General features: G+C 40.8%; 1 protein-coding gene across 1 annotated transcript; it reads left to right on the forward strand.

Moving 5' to 3' along the window:
- Positions 1–8594: 8594 nt before the first annotated feature.
- LOC104910297 lies at positions 8595–11554 on the forward strand. Its single transcript, XM_010708843.2, has 3 exons — positions 8595–8746; positions 8920–9112; positions 10151–11554. The coding sequence occupies exons 2-3, from the start codon at positions 8941–8943 to the stop codon at positions 10609–10611; spliced, it is 633 nt and encodes a 210-aa protein (XP_010707145.1). The 5' UTR covers positions 8595–8746; positions 8920–8940; the 3' UTR covers positions 10612–11554.
- Positions 11555–20751: the final 9197 nt, after the last annotated feature.

Genomic DNA, 20751 nt, shown 5'->3' on the forward strand with positions numbered 1-20751 from the left:
TTTTCCTCCATAAAGCAAAGATCTCCTCTTACATAGTAGTTCTACTTCAAGGGTAGATGTTGCACTGAGTGTGATGGTTGAACTAGATAATCTTAGTGGTCTTTCCAACATTGATTATTCTATGATTTAATAGAACTTTAATTGACTACTCTTTTGGATAAACTTTTAAACATAATAGAGGGGCAATGAAATGAAGAATTTAAAAGAGCCAGAAGTTCATGGCTGACAACATGGCCCCAGAACATACACTGTGATGAAGGTACAGGTTGCACCTTGAGAAACTCAGAGTTGCAGTCAGTATTGAGGATGCCTTGTGAGGAGAATCAGACACTGTTTCCCTCTATAACTGTGAATTTGGGAAGCTTTGTTTTGAAGGCATCAGCTGTTAATCTAGTGTTTTTGTAAAGGTTGTGATTAGCTTTTCCAATATGGAAAACTGGGTCTCTAAGTCTTCTTCACAATTCTGCTGACAAAAGCTGTGGTAGATGGTACAGAGTGTTATCCTGGTTTTTGTCTTTTTTTTTCCCAGTAGGTTTCATGCAATGGTTTTGCCCAGCAAGCTGTGCCTGCCCCATTCCTAAAGGTGTTAGGGACAAGGTTGGGTGGGGCCCTGGGCTGCCTGATCTGGAGGGTAGCAACCCTGCCCATGGCAGGAGATTGAAACTGGATGGGCTTTGAGCTTCTTTCCAACACAAGCTATTCTATGATTGTATGGTTGTTTTCATCACAAAGTAATGCTGAGTCTACTGAGAAAAAGGTAACTATGTTTTCATGGTCCTATTTGTTTCTTGTCAGCAGAATTAGACTGTTGGAGTAAAGTTGAAGTCTTCTGAGACATCATCTTTTTGACAGAATTATTTATCTCTGTTTCCCCACATGAAGTGGTACCAGTAAAATTAAAGCACAAATAAAATGGCAGCTTTTAAAATATAAATTGACTTAGCGAAGACTTGCTGCGTAGCCTTACTATGTAAGGACAGAATATTAAAGATAACTTTTAATGAGCATATGACTCCTCCCCGCAAATAGTTGGATCTGAAGCTGATAAATCAAAGTATTACTCACCAGACTAGGAAAAGCTGTAGTCAAAGGAATTTAAGAATGTGTTAATTAGTCAAAAGAGAGAGGCCATACAGTCTTGTAAACATCATGGGAAAAAACTATTAAAACCACTGAACAGATATTAATTGAAAATGCTGTTTAAGAGCTACAGAGTTCACACAAAGTGCATCTCACTTGATATTAAAGTCCATGTATATGTAAATTCCATATCCGGCAGATTAGCTTGCATTCTGTTTCGATGCCTAGCTGTAAGAAATTGGAGAACTTCCCCACATACTGGCTGAATATCTACCAGCAAATCTGTTATCTACTTCATGGGTATGAAGTGTAAAATAACAGGTGAAGGGCTGCTGGCATGCAGAGGCAGTTGAGAGGGGCTTTGCTAAGCACTGGAAGAAACTCTTCTGACCCAGATTTCCTCTCCTTTGCTTTAGGAAAGTGTCTATGCTAAGACACTGAGGTCTTGTGTGTTTGGCTCCTTTTTGGATCTATTTTTGGAGGTATCCTGGATTTCTGTCCCATGGACTCGGATGGGCACACATTGGTGGTAGTAGTCCCCAACAGAGATGAGCGTTAGAAGTACATGCAGAGAAATTTGGTAATCTTTCTGAAGCATAAACTCGCCAAGACTATTTCCCTGTAGTCCCTCCTTACCTTACAGTAACTTGTTAGTATATTTGAACCCAAAGGCTTGGATCCACCAAACTTGTGATACCCCAGCCACTAGTGTGGAGCAGGGGGTGGAGAGAGAGCCCCCAGTGAGTGACCCACACCTTAGTGGTCTTGAAGGGCTTCCTGGAAGATCTGCTCTCTCCTTCTTTTGTTCTTGACTGCAGGAAGCCCAGGATGGATTGATGGGCTAGACCAATTGTATGAGCTTCAACAAAACCAAGTGTGAGGTCCTGCACTTCATTCACAACAACTCCATGCATTGCTACACGCCAGGAGAAGAGTGGCTGGAAAGCTGCACTGAGGAAAAGGATCTGGGGGGTGTTGGTTGATATTCAGCTGAACATGATCCAGCAGTGTGCTCAGGTGGTCAAGAAGACCAGCAGCATCCTGGCTTGTATCAGAAAGTAGTGTGCAGTCAGCAGAAGCAGGGAGGTGATTGTTCCTCTGTACTCAGCACTAGTGAGGTTGAGTACTGTGTCCAGTTTTGGGCCCCTCACGTCAAAAAAAAAAACATTGAGGCCATGGAAAGCATTCAGAGACTGGCAAAAAGCTGTGAAGAGTCTGGAGTACAAGTCTTACTGTGAGTGGCTGAGGGAAAAGAGGTTGTTCAGTCTGGAGAAGGTAAGGCTCAGGGGAGGCTTTATCTCTCTTTAGAACTTTCTGAAAGTAGGTTGTGTTGAGTGGGGGTCAGCGTCTTCTCCCAGATAACAACAATTGGATGAGGGGTAATGGCCTTAAGTTATGCCAGGGGAACTTCAGATTGGATGCTAGAAAAAGTTTATTCTCCAAAAGAGCAGTGAGGCAGTGGCACAGGCTGTCCAGGGAGGTGGTAAAGTCACTGTCCCTGGAGGTGTTCAAGAAACGTGGAGATGTGGCACTGAGGGATGATTATTGAGCATGGTAGGGATGATTGGACTAGATGAGGTTTTTTCCAGTCTTAATGATTCCATGATTCTATGCCTGCACTCAATTTCTGGCCTATATGAACTATGCTTAATTACTACCCGTGCAGCCCAGCACTCTAGCAGCCACACTCCTAGCCTAGGAATGACAAAATGCTAGCTTCCCTATCCATTTTTATAACCATTCAAATTCACACATTTTCTGAAATCCTTCCACTCTTCTTCCCAAGGCAGTGGGACCTTCTCCCTAGTGTGTCCACCCAGATACACCTCTGCCACTCAAGGTTCGTTGGTACCTGAAAACACTCAAATAGCCTCAGGTTTGGTGAGATTATGTGTTTCTGGAAGCATTCGGGGAACATCTTTCTTATCAGACTACACCAAGTGGGTGAAGAAGGGGGATATCACAGCTTTCCATTCTGGCAATTTCAGCATTTGTTGTAATTTTTGGCTGCATTCTGAAAATAAATTCATCTGCCCAAATCCATTTTCTGTTGAAAAAGTTTAATCACAGAATCACAGTATTGTAGGGGTTGGAAGAGACCTCTAGAGATCATTGAGACCAACGCCCCTGCCAAAGCAGGTTCCCTACACCAGGTCGCACAGGTAGGTGTCCAGGCGAGACTTGAATATCTCCAGAGAAGGAGACTCCACAACCTCCCTGGGCAGCCTGTTCCAGTGCTCCGTCACCCTCACCGTGAAGAAGTTCTTACGCACATTCGTGCGAAACTTCCTATGCTGCAGCTTATGTCCGTTTCCCCTCATCCTGTCTCCACGTACCACTGAAAAGAGTCTGGCCTCACCACTATGGCCGCCACACCTCAGATATTTATAAACCTGGATCAGGTCCCCTCTCAGTCGTCTTTTCTCAAGGCTAAACAGACCCAGTTCACTTAGCCTTTCTTCATAGGGGAGATGCTCCAGGCCCTTCACCATCTTTGTGGCCCTCCACTGGACTCTTTCCAGGAGATCCCTGTCTTTTTTGTACTGGGGAGCCCAGAACTGGACACAGTACTGCAGATGAGGCCTTACCAGGGCAGAGTAGAGGGGGAGGATCACCTCCCTCGACCTGCTGGACACGCTCTTCTTAATGCACCCCAGAATGCCATTGGCCTTTTTGGCCACGAGGGCACACTGCTGGCTCATGGCCAACCTGTCGTCCACCAGGACGCCCAGGTCCCTCTCTGCAGAGCTCCTCTCCAGCAGCTCATCCCTTCTGTTTTCCCCAGTGCTGAGATACTCATACTCGTCTCTTGGCAAATCAGATGGCTGAATGGCATTTAAAATCTGAGTTTTGCTGCTAGTGCAGTGTCAAATTCCCTCATCTTTGCTGCCTGGCCAGTGAATATGGATGTGTCTCATCAAGAAGGAGAATAATAGAGGCTGCATCTCAGATGTGCTCCTCACAAATTTTGGCCTTGATTGGAATCAGCATGGAGTCTGGTATACATTACAGCAACTCCAAACCAGTTCAGACTGCTGCTGCTCAAATGCCAGGTTCCTGTGCAGTCAAAACTAGCTAAAGTCCAACTGGACTAATTCCTTGCACGGATGTACATAGGAAAAGAGTAAGCAGGAAAGGGGGTAAGTAGGGAGTTAGTCCATCCTGATGATGCTGTAAGTTCATTCACGGATTAGAGGGAAGGCAATAGTGTTTCTAGTTCAGAACCAACCTGAGATATGCTCTCCATCTTGTGTTGCATTTTGTACTGTTCACAACTTCAGTGCAAGCTCTGCATGGTTTAGAAGAAGTTCATGTCTAAGCTGGACAGCAAATTATAGCAGCAGTGCTTTGCAGCTCCAGATTGCTCCTTTTCAGCAGCCTTAAGATGGATCTTGCTCTTCACAGGGAGCTGATGACAATGTTTTCTAAAACCAAGAGCATTTTTGTGTAACAAATCTTCTCCAAAGCTGCCCTTCCAGGGACATATCCTCCTCAATTTGCTTCAAACATCAGCCCTCTGTCTCCCACCAGACATACTGCAGGTGCAAGCATACAGCCAAATATTTGATGTATTTCTTTGACTTTCCAGAGTCCAGAATTGGGACTGCCTGAGCAGCTGAATCCAGGGAGTGCTGAAGGCACAACTTAGCTATCGTGGAACAGACTCAAACCTCTGTAAATGTACTGCCCTGGATTAGCTCAGATCCAGAGCTGCTTTGGCCATCACCACCCTCCTTACTTCATTTATCCATCAGAAAATAGAAGGTGCTACAGTCCAGTACAGTCATAAACACGTCATTACCAATGGAAAATTGTAAAACGGCTTTTATACTCAGCCAAGTTTAGACAAATGGAAAGGTCAGCAATGCAGGCACTGATTTTACGTATGTGCATTAATTACAGCAGAGTAGACCTTTGCTATTCATTTCACCTGTTAAATATGTATGAATTTGAATAAGAAGAAATGATAGACAGAAAAGGAAAGCCAGGGCAAACTATGAATGGGATTGGTTCTGCTTTTCTGGATCTCACACTGGAAGTGATTCAAAACTAGACAGGGTATGGGAGAAGTAAAGAGAAACATATCCTATGTCTGACACAGCCAAGTCCAGATCTAGAATTGCTTACTGGGCTCAACTCTTTGAAGACTGATTGGTATTTTCCTATGTAAGGTCAGTAGGACTTCTTAGCTGGAGAGCCATGCTCCTGAAACAAAGTCAAAGTTTTAAATGGTTCAACAAATCTGTTATTGAGCATCATTACTTTTTTTTTTTTTTTTCACTTACTCACTTAGTGTGGGTATCTAGCTTAAATTAATGCTAGAAATTAGGAGAAAAGGAATTCTGAACAGTATCACAGGACATTCAGAATGTGCTTTTAAATTCTTGTTTGGATTGAATATTTTTGGATATGACAGACTCTAAAAAGCAGAAAAAATAAGTTGTGGCTAAGAGATTTGAATATAATTTTCATTATTAAAGCTTGCATACCATTCTTCTCACAACTGTACGGTAACTGTGTACTTGTTTGACAATGTGGCGCCCAAAAACCTTGGGCTATTGGGCTTCCACTGTAAGACACACATCATAAATGCTATCAAAAACAGTCAGTTCTCTTCTCAGGACAAGAAAGAGCAAAGATGTGAGGAAAAAAAAAAACAACAACAACAAGACATGGCTTCCTGAAGAAACACAAGGTGCATTGTGCATTGTGATCATACTAACTGACAGTGAGATCCTGGACACTTCCAGCTATACTAACATACTTCGGCTTCCTAGTCTTGAGTTCTTGAGTCCCCATTGCATCCATTTAGTTAAAATCTTTTCATTGCAAATTGTCCAAGCAGGGAGAGCTTTCTGCTACACTATGGCTACCCAGAACTTTGGAGTGAAGGACCTCCAGGACTGTAAGGCAAACACAGTACTACTTGAGGGAAAATGTCACTTGTAAACATGGCAGAAAAAGTTACATCTTCAGATGATTAAGACAAAGATAGATCTCCATAGTTTATCAGACATATTTCATATATAATATACAAAAAAATGATGCATAGAGCAAGCCATGTAGCCAGGAGGATATCAGAAGACTTAGTGTAATTGATTTGACTGCTCTGTCTTAACTTGTAGTCCAGGTTATGTGTGGAGACAACAATATAGATGTTCTTCCCTACTCTGTACGTCCTATTTCTGGTCTTTTAGTGTGGATTACTCAACCATAAGGCTTTACTAACTGCTTAGGCAATATTTTCAGAGGAAGAGTCAACCATTTGCTCTATATTAGGCACTGTTACTGACATCTGGAGAACATGGAAGAAGAACAGTGATGAGCTAGGGGCTGTTGAGCAGGTAAATAGTTCAACCAGCCCTCTTCATAGAGCTGTTTTTACCTTTCTCAAGAGGTCCTGCAAGAATTCCAGATAAAACATCAAATTGACAGTGGATAACAAATCTATTTGTACAAGCACAGATCAGATTAAATTAACTAGAGCTTTCTCTAATCCATTTGTCTACTTTGCCATGCATGGGAACGGGCATTTACCCCAAGAAAGGTGAAGAGTAACGTTAACAGTTTCTTCATGCTCTACGTACATGTTGTGGCTTTAACTCCTTGCAGAACCCAATGAGAGCTGAGCTGAAAAGATTAACAGGGGATGCTTAGGATTTCCTGATGGTGTAATTCCTTTAGCCCAAGACTAATAGTGACTGCATTTACATAAGCAAAAACAGGGTGCCTCTGCCTTGTTCTCTGTAGGCTGTAATTACTTATACATTCAGCATCTTGCTAATACTGTTTCAGTTACAGTAGCCAGTGTGCTTGTATGAGACAGGCTGAATCCTGACCAGATACCTCCTTCTTTATTATCACAAGCAGGTGTAGGGGAAATGCAGAAGAAATAATTAAGAGTTTCTTGGTGTAAGAGTAACAGATTACTCATTTGATGCATAGTTATTAACCACAGAAAACCTAGTGATGAGCTGCAGAAGAGTGATTTAATAACAAGGAAGGATTTGGACCTTGTGTGCCTCCCTTACCTGCTGCTAACACATCAATGCTAGTCAGAAGCAGGTAGCAGCTATTTGATGCCTGTGCATCTTTATACAACACTCACATTCCATTGCAACTTGTCACATTTGATACAGCATAATGCAATGTGACTAATTTAATCAAATGTGAAGTGCACTACAGCAACATGTCAAGTCAGAAAATTTGGGAATAAAAAAAAGGTGGGGAAGAAAAAATGTGCTTTTGCCAATTCATGGTTGGATAATTTTTCTCAGCTAGAGGGCTTCATTTTCTGAGCTTGGGCTTTTCTGTTCTGACCTTCCAGCCAAGGGCATGTGTCAAGAGGCTTGTATCTCCCAAAGGCAGTGACACAGTCTATTAGGTCATATGAACTGGATCATCTAGTATTCGCCCACCTCAATTCGTGGCTGCTATTCCTTGCTCACCCCCACTTTCCCCAGTGGTAAGTCATGATACAATGCTCCTGCCTTTGACAGACTGGGGAGGGAAAAAGCATTTTACTGCTGAACACGTACATAGCAGAAGCCAGAAATTGAGCAAGCTTGCTGTGGTCTGGTGCAAGTCATTTAATAAGTCTGCATTTAATTTGCTACTTCTGAAACACAGCAAGGAGAAAACACAATATTTACCAGTGTAGTTACATTTCTAACATAGGGTTTAACATTGTTTTTCTTCAAGTTGTTGATCATAATCACAAATATCAAAATGACCAGTAACTGGCTAGAAGCTCATCAAGCTTTCAGTACTTTTAGAAAGCATACCCACTCGCATGTGTTTTGGATGATATAATAGACTGTGGGTCCTCATGCAAACAAGTTGCCATTTGCAAATGCTAGCAAACATGTGACATCTTAAAAAAAAAAAAAAATCAGATCAGCCTAATTTCTTTCTTTTTTTCAGAACTGCCTTTTCCCTTCATACATAGGACATAGAAGATAGTGCAAAAATCCTTTGCGTCTTCTTTTTGTTAGATCTTTTCTTTTTTTTTCTTCTAGTTACACGTCACAGCCCTCAGAGGGTTGTAAAACACAGTAGAGGAATTCGCTAAGTGCTAGAAGAAGCTTAAGAAACATTCAAACTAGTGAAAATCTACTGCCCAGTTGGACTTAAGAGAGGCTGTACTAGGCTCTAATGCTCCAGAAAAACAGACAAAAATCTAGCAAATAGCGCTGTTAGAGAAGGAGTAACTACTCAGGTAGTAGTTGCAGCAGACACACAGAACGATAAAAACTGAGAGGAAAACCTTAAAAAACAATATAATAGAACATGCTTACATATTATAAGGAAATAAAAATTATTTATTTCATCTTCCTTATCCCTGCTCCAAGCAGGAAAAAAAAAAAAATCACCCTTCTCTCCTGCTTCAAGGACCAAAGAAGATTTTTCATCCAATATTCCTTTAAAACACAATTATCACACACCGCTTTTGTAAGCTATCCTCATCTCATTAGGCCAGAAAAGCTGTAAGGCTGTGCTAATTACAAATGATCAGATGCTGTGCTAGCTCCTCCTCCAGTGGTCCTTTTCCTTCTTCTAGTCCCTGTCCCCTCTATTTCCCTAAGTCAGTGGGGTTATCTTTTTGTTTCTGTCTAAGAATAAGAAAAGAAGGCTCTTTTACAAAGAGTTAAGGCTAGAGAACAAGGTAAGCTGCTGTTGTATTTGGAAAGGGCTTTTGGTGTTGACTTACTATTCTGGCTTCTTTTATCTTGCCAGATATAAAATAAATCTGGCTTTTGATGCTCTTGAAGCCTCTTTCCTGTTGTCCTCTAAGAGTTCCTGGCTAGTTCTGTGTTTTCAATGCAACTTTGCTATTAGCTTTAGGTGGAACACACTGAAATGGCTCATCAAGACAACTTAGGGCATTTCCATGTCCCTATGGAGGAGAATGATGCAGCAGGAAACCAGGGCCAGCAGGGTGCTAGACCACGGCAAGCTAGATTTCGGAGAAGAAAATGCAAGCAGCTGCATTCAGCACGGCCAGGGGGAGAAGAAACTAGGGTTTTGCAAGGTAATCAGCAAGAAGAGGATGTTTGTAGGGGGAAATAATTCTAATATGACCTCAACTGCGTATGACTGCTATTGAAACAATGGAGCAATGGAGCAGGCTGCTCAGGGAGGCTGTGGATTCTCCTTCTCTGGAGATATTCAAGACCTGCCTGGATGCCTACCTGTGTAGCCTGCTGTAGGGAGCTGATTAGCAGGGGGTTGGGCTCAGTGATCTCTGAAAGTTTCTTCCAGCCCCTACAATACTGTGCTTCTGTGAAATAATTCCTTGTGCGTCCTGCCCATGGATACATACATAATTAAAGTGAATTAAGGCTTCAGAAAAGTACAAGATCTTCAGGTGGTACTCCAGTGGCTGTCCTGTCTCTAAGTGCTACCACTTTCTGATGTGCACAAAATGCTTGTATTACTTGGTCTCAATTTTTTTTTTTTTGCTTAAACAACAGAAAATAAAAACAATTTTTCATGTTGTAAACAGATGAACATGTTTTTAGATTTTTCAGTATAGATATTTTTCCTATAAGATGTGTATGATCTGGAAGCCTGAGTTAAAGCACTTACTATAGCATCAGTGGGGGCTCCCTGTGCTATGAGCGGCGTTGTTCACCAGCTGCAGAAGTGGAAATAATATCTGTGTAGTGGGAGGATAACACGTTCTCTCAAACCATGCAAGTAAAGTTTAATGATCCTGATTCCCTGGGTTTAGCTCTGGGCCATGTTTTCTGGAGCATAGATTTTTTTTTTCTGCATTTCCTAGGAAAAAATTAAGAGTTATTTTCACAACAGTAGAGGCTGTTGAAATGGAGTACAGTGCAATTTCTAATTCCTTTAAAGTACAACTTTGTGAACTTGGAAAAATCATATTATTCTCGAAGTAACCAATATGCCTTTTCAAAGGCTTGGCCTGGAAACAGTATAAGAGACTTGAAGTATTTAATGAAGGAGAGTTGCAAGCACATCCAGACTCAAACTCTTCCTTGATTTTTTTGATTATTATTATTATTATGTTTAGCATTGTCTATTGCTGTTTCTTTCTCCATAGTTTACAAATTTATGAGTCGTCCCCCAGCTATCAGCGTGCACTCCACTGGTGAAGAAGCTCTGGGGCTGTCTAGTATTCCTGTGCCGAGAAACAGTGGAAAGACTGTGAAAACACTGGCTAGGTCTGCCAGCCCTTGGGTGCGTCTTGAACCTGTACTGTGTTGGGTCAAAGACTGTACTGGACTGGCCTGTTCAGCAGATCATGGTCCCAGAAGACATCTGATAAAAGCCAATCTCCAAGCTGAGGAAGACAGCCTGAGATCTGTGTTAAGAGAGGAACTTTTCTCAAGGGATGAAGACTATGATGATTTGGGAACAGCCAGCTCCCAGGCAGATGTTGTCAGCAATGATGCTCCCAGAAGCTTGGCAGAAGACTTTTCACTAGTTCCCTTAAATATGCAAAGGAAATACTCTGCTTTGAATTTTGACTTGCTAGTAGAAAGATGTTTTAAAAGGCTCTGAGCTTCAGCACATCTGTTTAGAATTTAAGATACAGATTTTTTTGAGATATGAATGACAATCTTCATGTTTATAGAAATGCAGGCTGAAGTCTACTTTAAACTCATGAAGGTTCAAATGGGGTGAAGCCCAGCACATTTCTCTTAGATTTTCAGCAGCAAGGAAAGACAAAACTGGAGTGAAAATAAATCCTTCATATGAGTTGCCTTCTTTGGGAGTTTAGAATCCTGTAATAATCATAAGGTGTTAAAAATGGAAATATGACTGAGTCTAAGCTAATATAATGACTATTTCTTTTGCAGTTGTAATGGATATACCAAGAAATATCATTGTATTTTGTCTTTTTCTCAGTAGTATAGTCTCTTTTTTAATAACTTCTTGAAGGATATTTGAAATTCAAAGCCCTTGTATATGCCACTATTTCCTTTCAGTAAGTGCTTTAATTTCTTCTACAGAAGCCTAGAGGGTTTACTGTTTGTTTTGTGTTTTTCTTGATCTAAAAATTATAATTCACTGCATATATTTGTTCGTATATACGTAAACAGCTGTGTAAGGCAGTATGAGACAGCTAGGATACATCCTGTGATAAACAACGGGTGAAAAGCCCAACCATTCTCTAGTTGGGGATAATTGATAATGTGAAATAAACAATTTTTAAAAAATTTGTTTTGATCTAAAGACATTGAATTTTTCTCTTTTGTTTGTGAAAGAATATGTAGTTGAAAGCAACTCAAGATCTAGATTTCTCTGTTTCCCATGTAGTCAGTAGGTGAACTTTTCAGATAATATTAGGCCAAGCTGTATAACTACAGTGTGTCATTACTGAGAACCTGACTGGTAAGCCTTCATGTTAATCTAAAAACGCATCCCATTGGCAAAGTTCTGTTACATCTCAAAGATAGTACTCTTTACAAGGAATAGACTTGATGTAGTAGATAAATTTATAAGTAATAAATAATTATAAATTTTTTGGTGCTGCTTTCTTTTTTCCTTCCTTTCTACCTCATGAAGTAACTCTTTTTTTTTTTTTTTTTGGGGGGGGGGGGAGGAGAGAGGGGTGGTTGTAGCTTTTATTATACTGATCCACTTAATGATGTTATGTACTTACTCTGTAGTGCTTCTTGCATGGTTGAACTGCAACAAAAGTGTGCCTCTTCTGCTTTGGATAATAAGGGAGGAATATGGTGGTGGTGGCTGTCTGTCTTGTTGATCACACAGGACCAGACATGCTGCCTTACTCTTCCAGGTGCTGTTGCAGAGAATCAATCTGCATTACCAAGGCATTGCAGACACTTGTCTTAATCCAATATAATAAATAAATCAAAACACTTAACTTTTAGGGAAGGTTTGTTGACTTCTCTGAACCTGCCCATGAGCTTAAAATTAAACATATCTTTAAACTTATTTGCTGAGTCAATGTCCTCAGAGCAGAGACTGTGAGGGATTTTATCAACAGCATGAAATTTTACTGGAGTGCATCCAAGCAGCTTCTGCTATGATTCACGCATATACCCAAATTGCGAATGGGCTGCTGCATTAGTCAGATCTTGCGGAGTTTGTAAATTAAAGCTTCTTCTCAAGAGGTCTGTGAAAACAAACAACCCAAACAGTGCTAATCCTATGTGTTTGTTCTTGAGAATGGCGAAAGTAGGAATAGTAGATAGAGCTTTTCCTCTTACACCAGACCTTCCCAATTAAGACTCATTCCTTTTGAGTGATACTTGCGCAGCCTTATAAGCTGTTTTTCCCTCTTTTTTTCCTTCATTTTTTCAAAGGCTACTCACTGAGCTAGAGTGAGACTTTATGTATACCTGCTAGTGAGGTATTTAGCAGGCAAAGAGAAACGAATAAAAGCTGACGTACCAGTTGCATTTCTTTGTAAATTAGGGGTTTCCAGCAATACTCAGATCTCATGCACCCAAATCCCATCAGGCCTATGAGTCTAGACTGAAAAAATGGAAGCTCTTTCTCATTTGAAGTTAATGTTATCTTCTGTTTGGTATAAATTACAACAAAACAATATTGTAAACATGGATAGCTCAGTTCATCTGACAAGCTTGCCCTATAAAGGTACAACTGGGTGCAATGCAGAAATAACGTTGTATGGTTGTTATAGTTGAAATACTGTAAGGTACCTATGGATTCATCTATAAATTTGCCTTTGATTATATACATTTCAGAAAGTGACATGTTTGTGAAGTCAGCTGACATGGATTCACATAGTCTTCTTTCAAGAGCTTCTGTCTGTGAGAGAGGCTCATGGAACTTTGAAAAAAAAAAGTCAGAAATGTCACCAGTGGGTAGTAAGATACCAAGCATTGTAGAGGTGTCAGCTTCCTGACAGCATGATTCAGTAACGTGCATTTTCAACTTGACAACTATACAGTTTTTTCTTGTGCATCTGAGATCCTGTAAGCATTTTTGTGCACGCCTGTCTCTTCTCACAAATGATCCTACAACTGGGATTTTTATCACATGTTGAGTTAAACACAGGCATAAAGGCCTGAAAGATCAAGACCTTTGAGGAAAAAATTCTTTCAGATAAACTTCCTGGGAAAGAAAAGCCTGTGAGGTATTAACTTGAAATGTCTTCTAAGAAAAACAGATCAAACAAAGCTGAGGAAAAATCAGGAAAATAATCTCATCTTTCTCTTGAAGTAAGTAGACAAGGGTCATTAATATTTGTTTGTGAACTTGAATTCCTGTGCTTCTTTCTAGTTTGGCCCTCAGTTTTAAATCTCAGTTTATAGTTTCTTCTATATATAACCCATTGTGGTCACAGCCAAGGACACGAGGACCAAAGTCCAGTGATGGAACAGCAGATATCACAAGACCAAAGTTTCTCGTGCTGTTGAGCTTTAGTTCACTGTTGTCTTCCAGTGTAGGTGTTGTAATGTCTCCTCTGCATTATATGTGCACGACAACAAAATGATGCAGTATTAATCTAGCTAGGATGAATAATGAGATAAGTCAAAGTAGTACAGTGTAGGCTAGCACTCAGTATATGAATGCATCAGCCCTTGCTACTAGTGTATGCTAACTCTGACATTACTGCATCTGCATGTAATGTAATCAGTCATACTGGCACCTGTCCTTTGTTTATGCTCTGAGTATCTGGACAACGAAGAAGGCTTAGCCCTCTGCAAGTATTATTTTCATTTCTCTCTGTAGTCTTACAGAGCTTACTTTCCCTGGTCAGATCAAGAGCCTGTGAGAATGATGTCCCTGTTGTGTTCTTTTACTCCTTTCCTACATCTGCAGCATTATATGTGTATTTTCTTCAACTAAGGGTAGGAAGTAATAAAAAGATTTGAGAGAGAAGAACTGAGTCCAGAAGGCTAGAGACCAGATGGAGATGTGAACACAGGAATTTTGTTCTGCCTTTTCACTGTAATTAATGCAGAGGGGCCCTGCTCCAAACTAGGGCTCTAATACAATGCAAATTGTCATCAATTATTTCATTACAGTAGCCTCATTTTCCTTCACCACATCCAACATTCATGTATAGAGACACTTCACAATGGTCAAAACCAATACTGTTTTTCTGGGCCCAGTTCTAAAGTCAATAGATTATTTTTGCTGCTCTGAGAAAAGATTCAAGGCAAACTTTGGTAAAGGATCAAAAGGGCTTTTTATTTATTTACTTAAGCCAATGTCCATGCCTACTTAAAAAGATCCAAAGAACCTGTGTCAAAGTGTTAGCTGAAGTGCTACGAATAGCATGTTATTCCCTTCTCCCCACCTTCTCCCCCGAATAATTCTATTGTTCTTATAAATCTGCAGAATTCCAGCTGTGACTTGACAAGAGCCCTGACAGTCACAAAAGCTGAATAGTAAGAGCAGTGCTCTTGTTCCCTGAATTATTTTATGCAGCTAAATTTAATACTTTTCCCCCTGATTTTCTACCTTTCATTCTGGCAGATAGTTAAGCTGCAAATTAGAGATGTACTGAATTAGGCTTCGAACCTTGCAAATGCTGTCAAAAAGCTGGCTTTGTAATTATGTGACTTTGATATCAAGCAGGTTATTGCTTATGTACAGCAGCACTTGCAAACATGTGCATACTTGTAACTCTTGGCCTGGGTGCTGCTAGGCAGCCAGCAGGTCATTAATGTACAGTACAAGCGGGACGGGACCCTGCGTAGGAGTGCCTGAGAGGAAGAATCAGAGTTTCCAGCAACCACTTTCAGTTGGCAGAGTTGCGATTGGAACCATGTGACACTTGGAGGCAATGTACCACAGGCAGCCAATTTATTACATATGGCAATATGATTAATGGTATCAAATGCTTTCTTTTTTATTTTTTTTTTTAAGTCCAAGAATACTTCAGCAGCCAACTGCATGGAGTCCAAGGCAGTACAAATCCATTCCATGAATATAAAGTCAGGCAGATGAGGTTAAATAAGAGAGGATCAGAGCCAAGATAATGAATGCAAAGTAAGTTTTTTCAAAAAATCGAAGTGTTTAGAATGTGTTCACGAGCAACAGCCGCTTTTGTCTTCTGTCTTAGGGTCTTAATGGATGCAGTCTGGAGCAGGTTTCTGAAACTCAACAGCCTTCTGCTCTTATCCTCTCTTCCTATAATCCAAAGGCTTTGTTAACGGTATCCAACAAAACTTACAATCCCGCAGCAGACAGCAGCAGGTTAAGATGAGCTATCACTTGGTGAAGACTGCTTTTTCTTTGCTTATGATAGTAATTTATTTATCAAACGTTATGGTTCCTAAGCATGTGTCTGCTGCTAGCAGCAGCATAGCTGAAGATTACAGCAATAACAGTCAAATAATCTGAATGTCTTCTGTATTAATTTTCTTTGTTGTTGTTGTTTTGTGAGACTTTTTACGTGCAATGCACAAGTACTAGTATCACTCAAAATGAAGGGGAACAAACAAAAACAGGAATTATGCCCATATAGAATATCTCTTATTTCTCCGATCAGTTCCTTACATACTTACATACCTGGTCTTTGTGTATGTAAGACCAGTTCTCATCATCTTTGCTGAATGCAATTGGGCATTGTATGAGTGACATGATGTAACCATTCCTTCCTTGGGTTTGGGGGCAAGTGAAATACAGAGTAGCTCACTGGCAGCTAAAGGCTTAAGGTGGAAGTTGCTACTCCCTCCTCAATGGTTCACGTGCACTAGAGTAATGCTGAAAGGTATCCTCCCAGCTGCAGGTACTTCTCATCATCTCACGTAATTGAGGGTTATGCTTGTTCCATATTGTCCTGACCTGCATTGCAGAGAGCTGCCTGATCATCCCTTGCAGCTCCCAGCCAGTGGCCCCTCTGCTTCTACACACAGATGATTCTGTGTGTTGGGACTAGGGTTGGGATGCTGAGCGGTTGATGAGATTGCTGTTAAAGATTATGCTTGTACTCAAATTTAATCTCAGTGCCCCAAGGATCAGAAATCCTACACCTCAATGCCTTTTGCCTAATAACTGCAGCAATTGCAAACTGTTGCTTTCTGAAGGGTAGCATTGAAGTTACAGAAGTTCTAGTTCTGAATGATCACAACTGCACAGCTATACTTGGCATCCAAGTATAGTTTTTTTGTCTACTATTTTTCCTCTTTTCTCACTCTGCCACTATTATCAATGGTAGCATAAAGCTTTTGTTAATACCCAAGACTCCTTTGCCAGAGTGCTGTAATACACTGCATGAGGAGTAAGGTATTTATACCTCTCCTGCCTCAACACAAAACATACAGCGGGAGGTCTGACATGGTCTAGTGCTTCATTTCATATGGCTTGTGGCCACAAGGTCTCTCTTTTATGCGTGTGTATGTGTGTGTTTATTGTTGTTGGATAATGCTGCAGCGTGCACTGGTGTGGCCTGCCAAGGGGGGTTTTGAAAGGCTTGTTTGGTCTCCAGTCAAGGAAAAGATTTCCAACCCTTTTTTAATGTGAAATGGATAGTTTTCTTGGCTAACTGCACTTTAGAGCTGCCCACCCCTCTGCTGAGCAGGGAGGTTCCGAGAGCCTTGACCATCGATGCCTGACCCCATCCACACTAAATGCCACAAGTGGGTGAAGTGAATTCCCCTGCCTCATGGCTTGCACAGCTCACAGCCGGCAGCCTGGCTGTACCAGTGCTTGTGTTTTAACAAGACTGGGAAACCTTTGAACAAATTGCCAGAAAACTTTTAGCAGGGCAAGTGTGGGAGAAGGCTGTCTGCACAAGGTGACCCTCTTGCCGGCTGAGAGGGAGAGACAAAGTATGGCACAAAGAGCCAGCAAATGAAAGAGCTGGCTCACAACTCTGATCCTTGTGGACTTTTCTTGAGCTCTTGCTACAAAAAGTGTAACTCTTGTGATGAATACAGTCCTACTGTTGTATTCCTATGTTCCAACAATAATTTCAATTGAACCCTACAGCATGTGGAGTCCCTTTGCTTTTTAGGTCATAAAAGCGATATGTGGAGTAGAGACTTAAAAAATGGACTTTTAAAAGACTCCAATGCCTCAATCTCTCCAAGAACTCGACTGATAAATCTTCTGTGTAAAATGATCACATTTTATAGAGAAGAATCTTTGTTAGACATTCATTAGCAATGACATGTGAGCCAATTTAGGGAATGAAACCTTTCTTCTATATAAAACCCACTGTGGTCACTAAAAGAAATGACTTTTTCGGCCTACCACCCTTAAATTCAGTAGCAAAGCACGTGAATTTCCTGCATTGCTTCGTTCTCCAACAATTTGTTTATCTTTGAAGAGCAGCTCCCTGACTGTGTGAACTCAGGCACATCCAAAAGGTTAAATAAGAACAAAAAAGTAGATCAGGGCCACAAATGTGGTATTTAAAATCATGACAAATCCTGACTGTATTGAGGAGGTCTGGAAGAAGAACAGTTAATAGGCTGACTTCTATTTCAGGTTGTCTCCACATGAGAAGCAGCCTGGGCAGGAGAGAATTGAAAATACAACGTGAATTTAAGTGCTCTGAGGCTGATCTGAACCCTTCAAAGTTGGTGCAAAAAAATCCACTGACTTCAGTAGCCTTTGGAGCACTTGATGCATATTCTGCTAATTACCAGAAAAGGGTGTTAACTGCCATGCACTAAATAGAGATAAGAAGAAGGAACACTTCATATTCAGAATATTTTTTTTTTGGTGTGTTTTTCTTTAGATCCAAGTTCTTTGAACAATGAGATATGCAAATAGTAAAATGACCAAAGAATAAGGTGGACTGAAAAAAGAGGTAGAGGTATTTTTTTCATGCTTTAAAAACACAGTTGACAATAGGAAGATTTACTCCTAGGTTCAAATATATTTCTGTTCCACATTTGCCAAAGCTGTATCTGTGCTTTAAAGTAGAGGTGAGCCATGCCTGGAGTGCTGACCAGAGGGTTTGGGGGTTCACTTTCAGCCTGATTTCACTACCATTAAAATAGAGGGAAACTGCCTTTGCACATTGTGTCCAGCTGTGGATCCAAGACATACACTTTTGCCTAGCAGGTGCTCTCAGTTCCTAAAGCATGGATAAAGACACTGCCTTTCTTAGGCTGAGTTTAAAAGGACTCCCTCAGGGTGTTGTGTAGGATTTATTTTTTCCTAGAGGAATACAAAATTTGAAACCTGTTTTGTTTTTCACGGTTTCCATAAGAATGTGTGTCTCTATCAGGCACAATTCCTTAGTGCCTCATTTGCTTCTATTATATTCCAGACAAATTAAGAACAAAACCATGGGGGAATGCATGGAGAAGTGTCAAAGTGACTGAGAGTCAATTTCCTGGGACTTTAGCAGAAATTTTAGTTCCCAAGTTGCTTTTAAAACAGGAATTAGGTTCCTGAGTCACCCAGGAACTAATGAAAATGTTCCTTTGATATGTGATGAGGAACTCAGAGCAGAGTGATACAGAGTCCTTAGGGCAGAACTGCCCGGAGAGACTGATGGTAAGGCACATTTCAAGCTGGCTGTAACATTTTTAATGCAACTTATTAAAAAATAAAATTAACAGCGTTATGCAAGGAAGTGATAGATCTGACTGAATGAAAAGGGTTTAAGGTGACTAAAGAGGGCACACAATGCACGTAATGCTTGAAAATGGGTGAGATCTTGGAAGTGCTGGAGTGTGCCTTGGTGCCTTGGGGAGGTCTGGTGCTGCCTCTTCAAAGGGAGCGTTGGCATGTTGTGATGGAGGCAGTGGGGCTGATGCTCATAGGACACTCTTCGAGTTGCAGTGGTATGAGTAGGTTCCTTTGCTGATTTCCACATCCTTGGGAAACTTTAGTTTCCCGATCCCTTGTTGCCAACATACCCAGCTGTGGGCTCCCACTAAAAGGATCCTCCCAGACTGCACGTTTCCTATGGCATCCCTTGTGCTGACAGGGAATGAGTGAAGGAACCTACTGGCTGCAAACTAATCCAGGAAAAGAAAGCTGGGGACAAAAACCAGTTTCCAACTAGGTCAGTTTCTTGATTTGGCTCATGCCATGGCTGTTTGGAAGCTAATGCTATCAGGAAGGAAGGAGATTGCCTTCTACCAGGGACCTGTACCCACACCAACTCAACTCTGTTGTGAAAGTGTGATGTAACTAAAACCCAGCAGACAATTTGGGGATTTTTTTCCTCTGTTACAGTAGAAAGACTTTTAATTTACCCACATATTATGACTTCATTAATAAGGAAGAAAGTAAGTAATGAGACTGTGTACAAAATGAACAATTTTGTATCATAGCAAGTTGTCTGGCGAATTCTTTCATGAATGCTCTCTGTGTGATATTTCTATAGTATAATAGATTCTGGCTGTTCACTCTAATAATTCTAAGCTTCAGGGTAAGATTTTATTTCTCTTTTGAAACTAATATAATCAGTGGTGCTGGCACAAAATTCCCCGTGTGTTTTTGTGCATCCTTAACACTTCTTGGGATGAAAGTGAAACTTATATTATTTAGAGCAGTTCAAAGAAATAAGTTCCTTCTCTAATGGTGGTTCCTGCTAGAATTCCTTATGAAAAAACATTAACCAACCTAGTGGAACTACAAAGCATAGTAGGTATTCTGTGTTTGCAGAAAGAACGGGTCCAAAAGCTTTAGAAATGTTGGTGTCTTTGCACAAAAGGTATATTTTAAAAGTCACCCAAGGACAGCGTGGGTATTTGTCTATCCGGGAATTTTATTTATCTGCTATCTGTGTGAACAAAGCTCCTAAAGATGAGGGTAAAGGGTTTTGGCAAATCATGAGGTAACAGGACAATAATGATGCAGGCACCAGCATGTGTTTTGATTGAATTCTGTCTTCGCTTGTTAGCTTTGATTCACTGCTCTGTCGAGAGGATCACAGAGCTTTCCTGTGCTCCCTTCATTTCCTTTTCTTGCTGAGAAAGAGCACTGCTCCTGCTTCATCCATTCAACTCCCAAGCTCCTGATCCTTTTCTTGGTTTCCTGTGAAGCTCCTCAGTTTTTTCATGGGAAAGTTTATTGTGTCCTGTCCCTGTAGTGCTAGAGCTGTCTCTGCAGAAAACCAGACTCAGCAGTGCTGGAGAACTTGCTAAGGCAGCTCATCCCAAGGCACTGGAAGGAACGAGTTTCTCATCTGCTGGCATGACTGTGCTGATACTAAGTGGTTCTCAATATTATAGGGTTTGAGATTTCCCCTTAAACTGCACAGAGTTTCTCATGCAAGAAGAATAACTTCAAAACCAGAATGTGGTCATCTGTGCCAGACATCCTTCTTCTGTCTTCCCACATTCTCTAATGGCAAGTATCCTATTTGCTTCAAGACTGAGAAGAAGATTTCCTTATGCTTCAACAGCCAAACCTTCTTTCCCTCCTCACCCTACTACTGTGCAGGTATTCCCAAGGCCTTCATGGGACTTTTTTGGCCAAAGATAAGGTCAGCCTGGAATTACTGTTGTGTTTTAGCATGTGGTTGCAGTCCTATGAACTGGGTTTCTTTGTAAGAATGCTCAAAATCTGAAGCATATTCTGTGCTTATTTGTGTTATCTAAGCAGCTTTCTCAAGCTCCTAAGGCCTTGTTATCTGATTCGTAGGACCATGAGTTCATTAGTAAGTAGTAACCCATCATCTCATGATTTTTATCCATTAATATGAATGTGGTTTTGGCTGTTAATAGCAATTAAATCAGACCTTGATATGCTGGGGAAAAAAAAAGAAGAAAAAAAAAGAACATC

This window comes from Meleagris gallopavo, chromosome 3, assembly GCF_000146605.3.
Source record: "Meleagris gallopavo isolate NT-WF06-2002-E0010 breed Aviagen turkey brand Nicholas breeding stock chromosome 3, Turkey_5.1, whole genome shotgun sequence".
Lineage (NCBI taxonomy): Eukaryota > Metazoa > Chordata > Aves > Galliformes > Phasianidae > Meleagris > Meleagris gallopavo.

What these genes read in the sequence shown, in the direction of transcription:
- LOC104910297 (XM_010708843.2), top strand. Translation starts at nt 8,941, where the DNA reads ATGGCTCATCAAGACAACTTAGGGCATTTCCATGTCCCTATGGAGGAG. An exon ending in AGAAACTAGGGTTTTGCAAG is followed by an intron (nt 9,113 to 10,150) that starts GTAATCAGCAAG and finishes CTTTCTCCATAG; the next exon opens with TTTACAAATTTATGAGTCGT.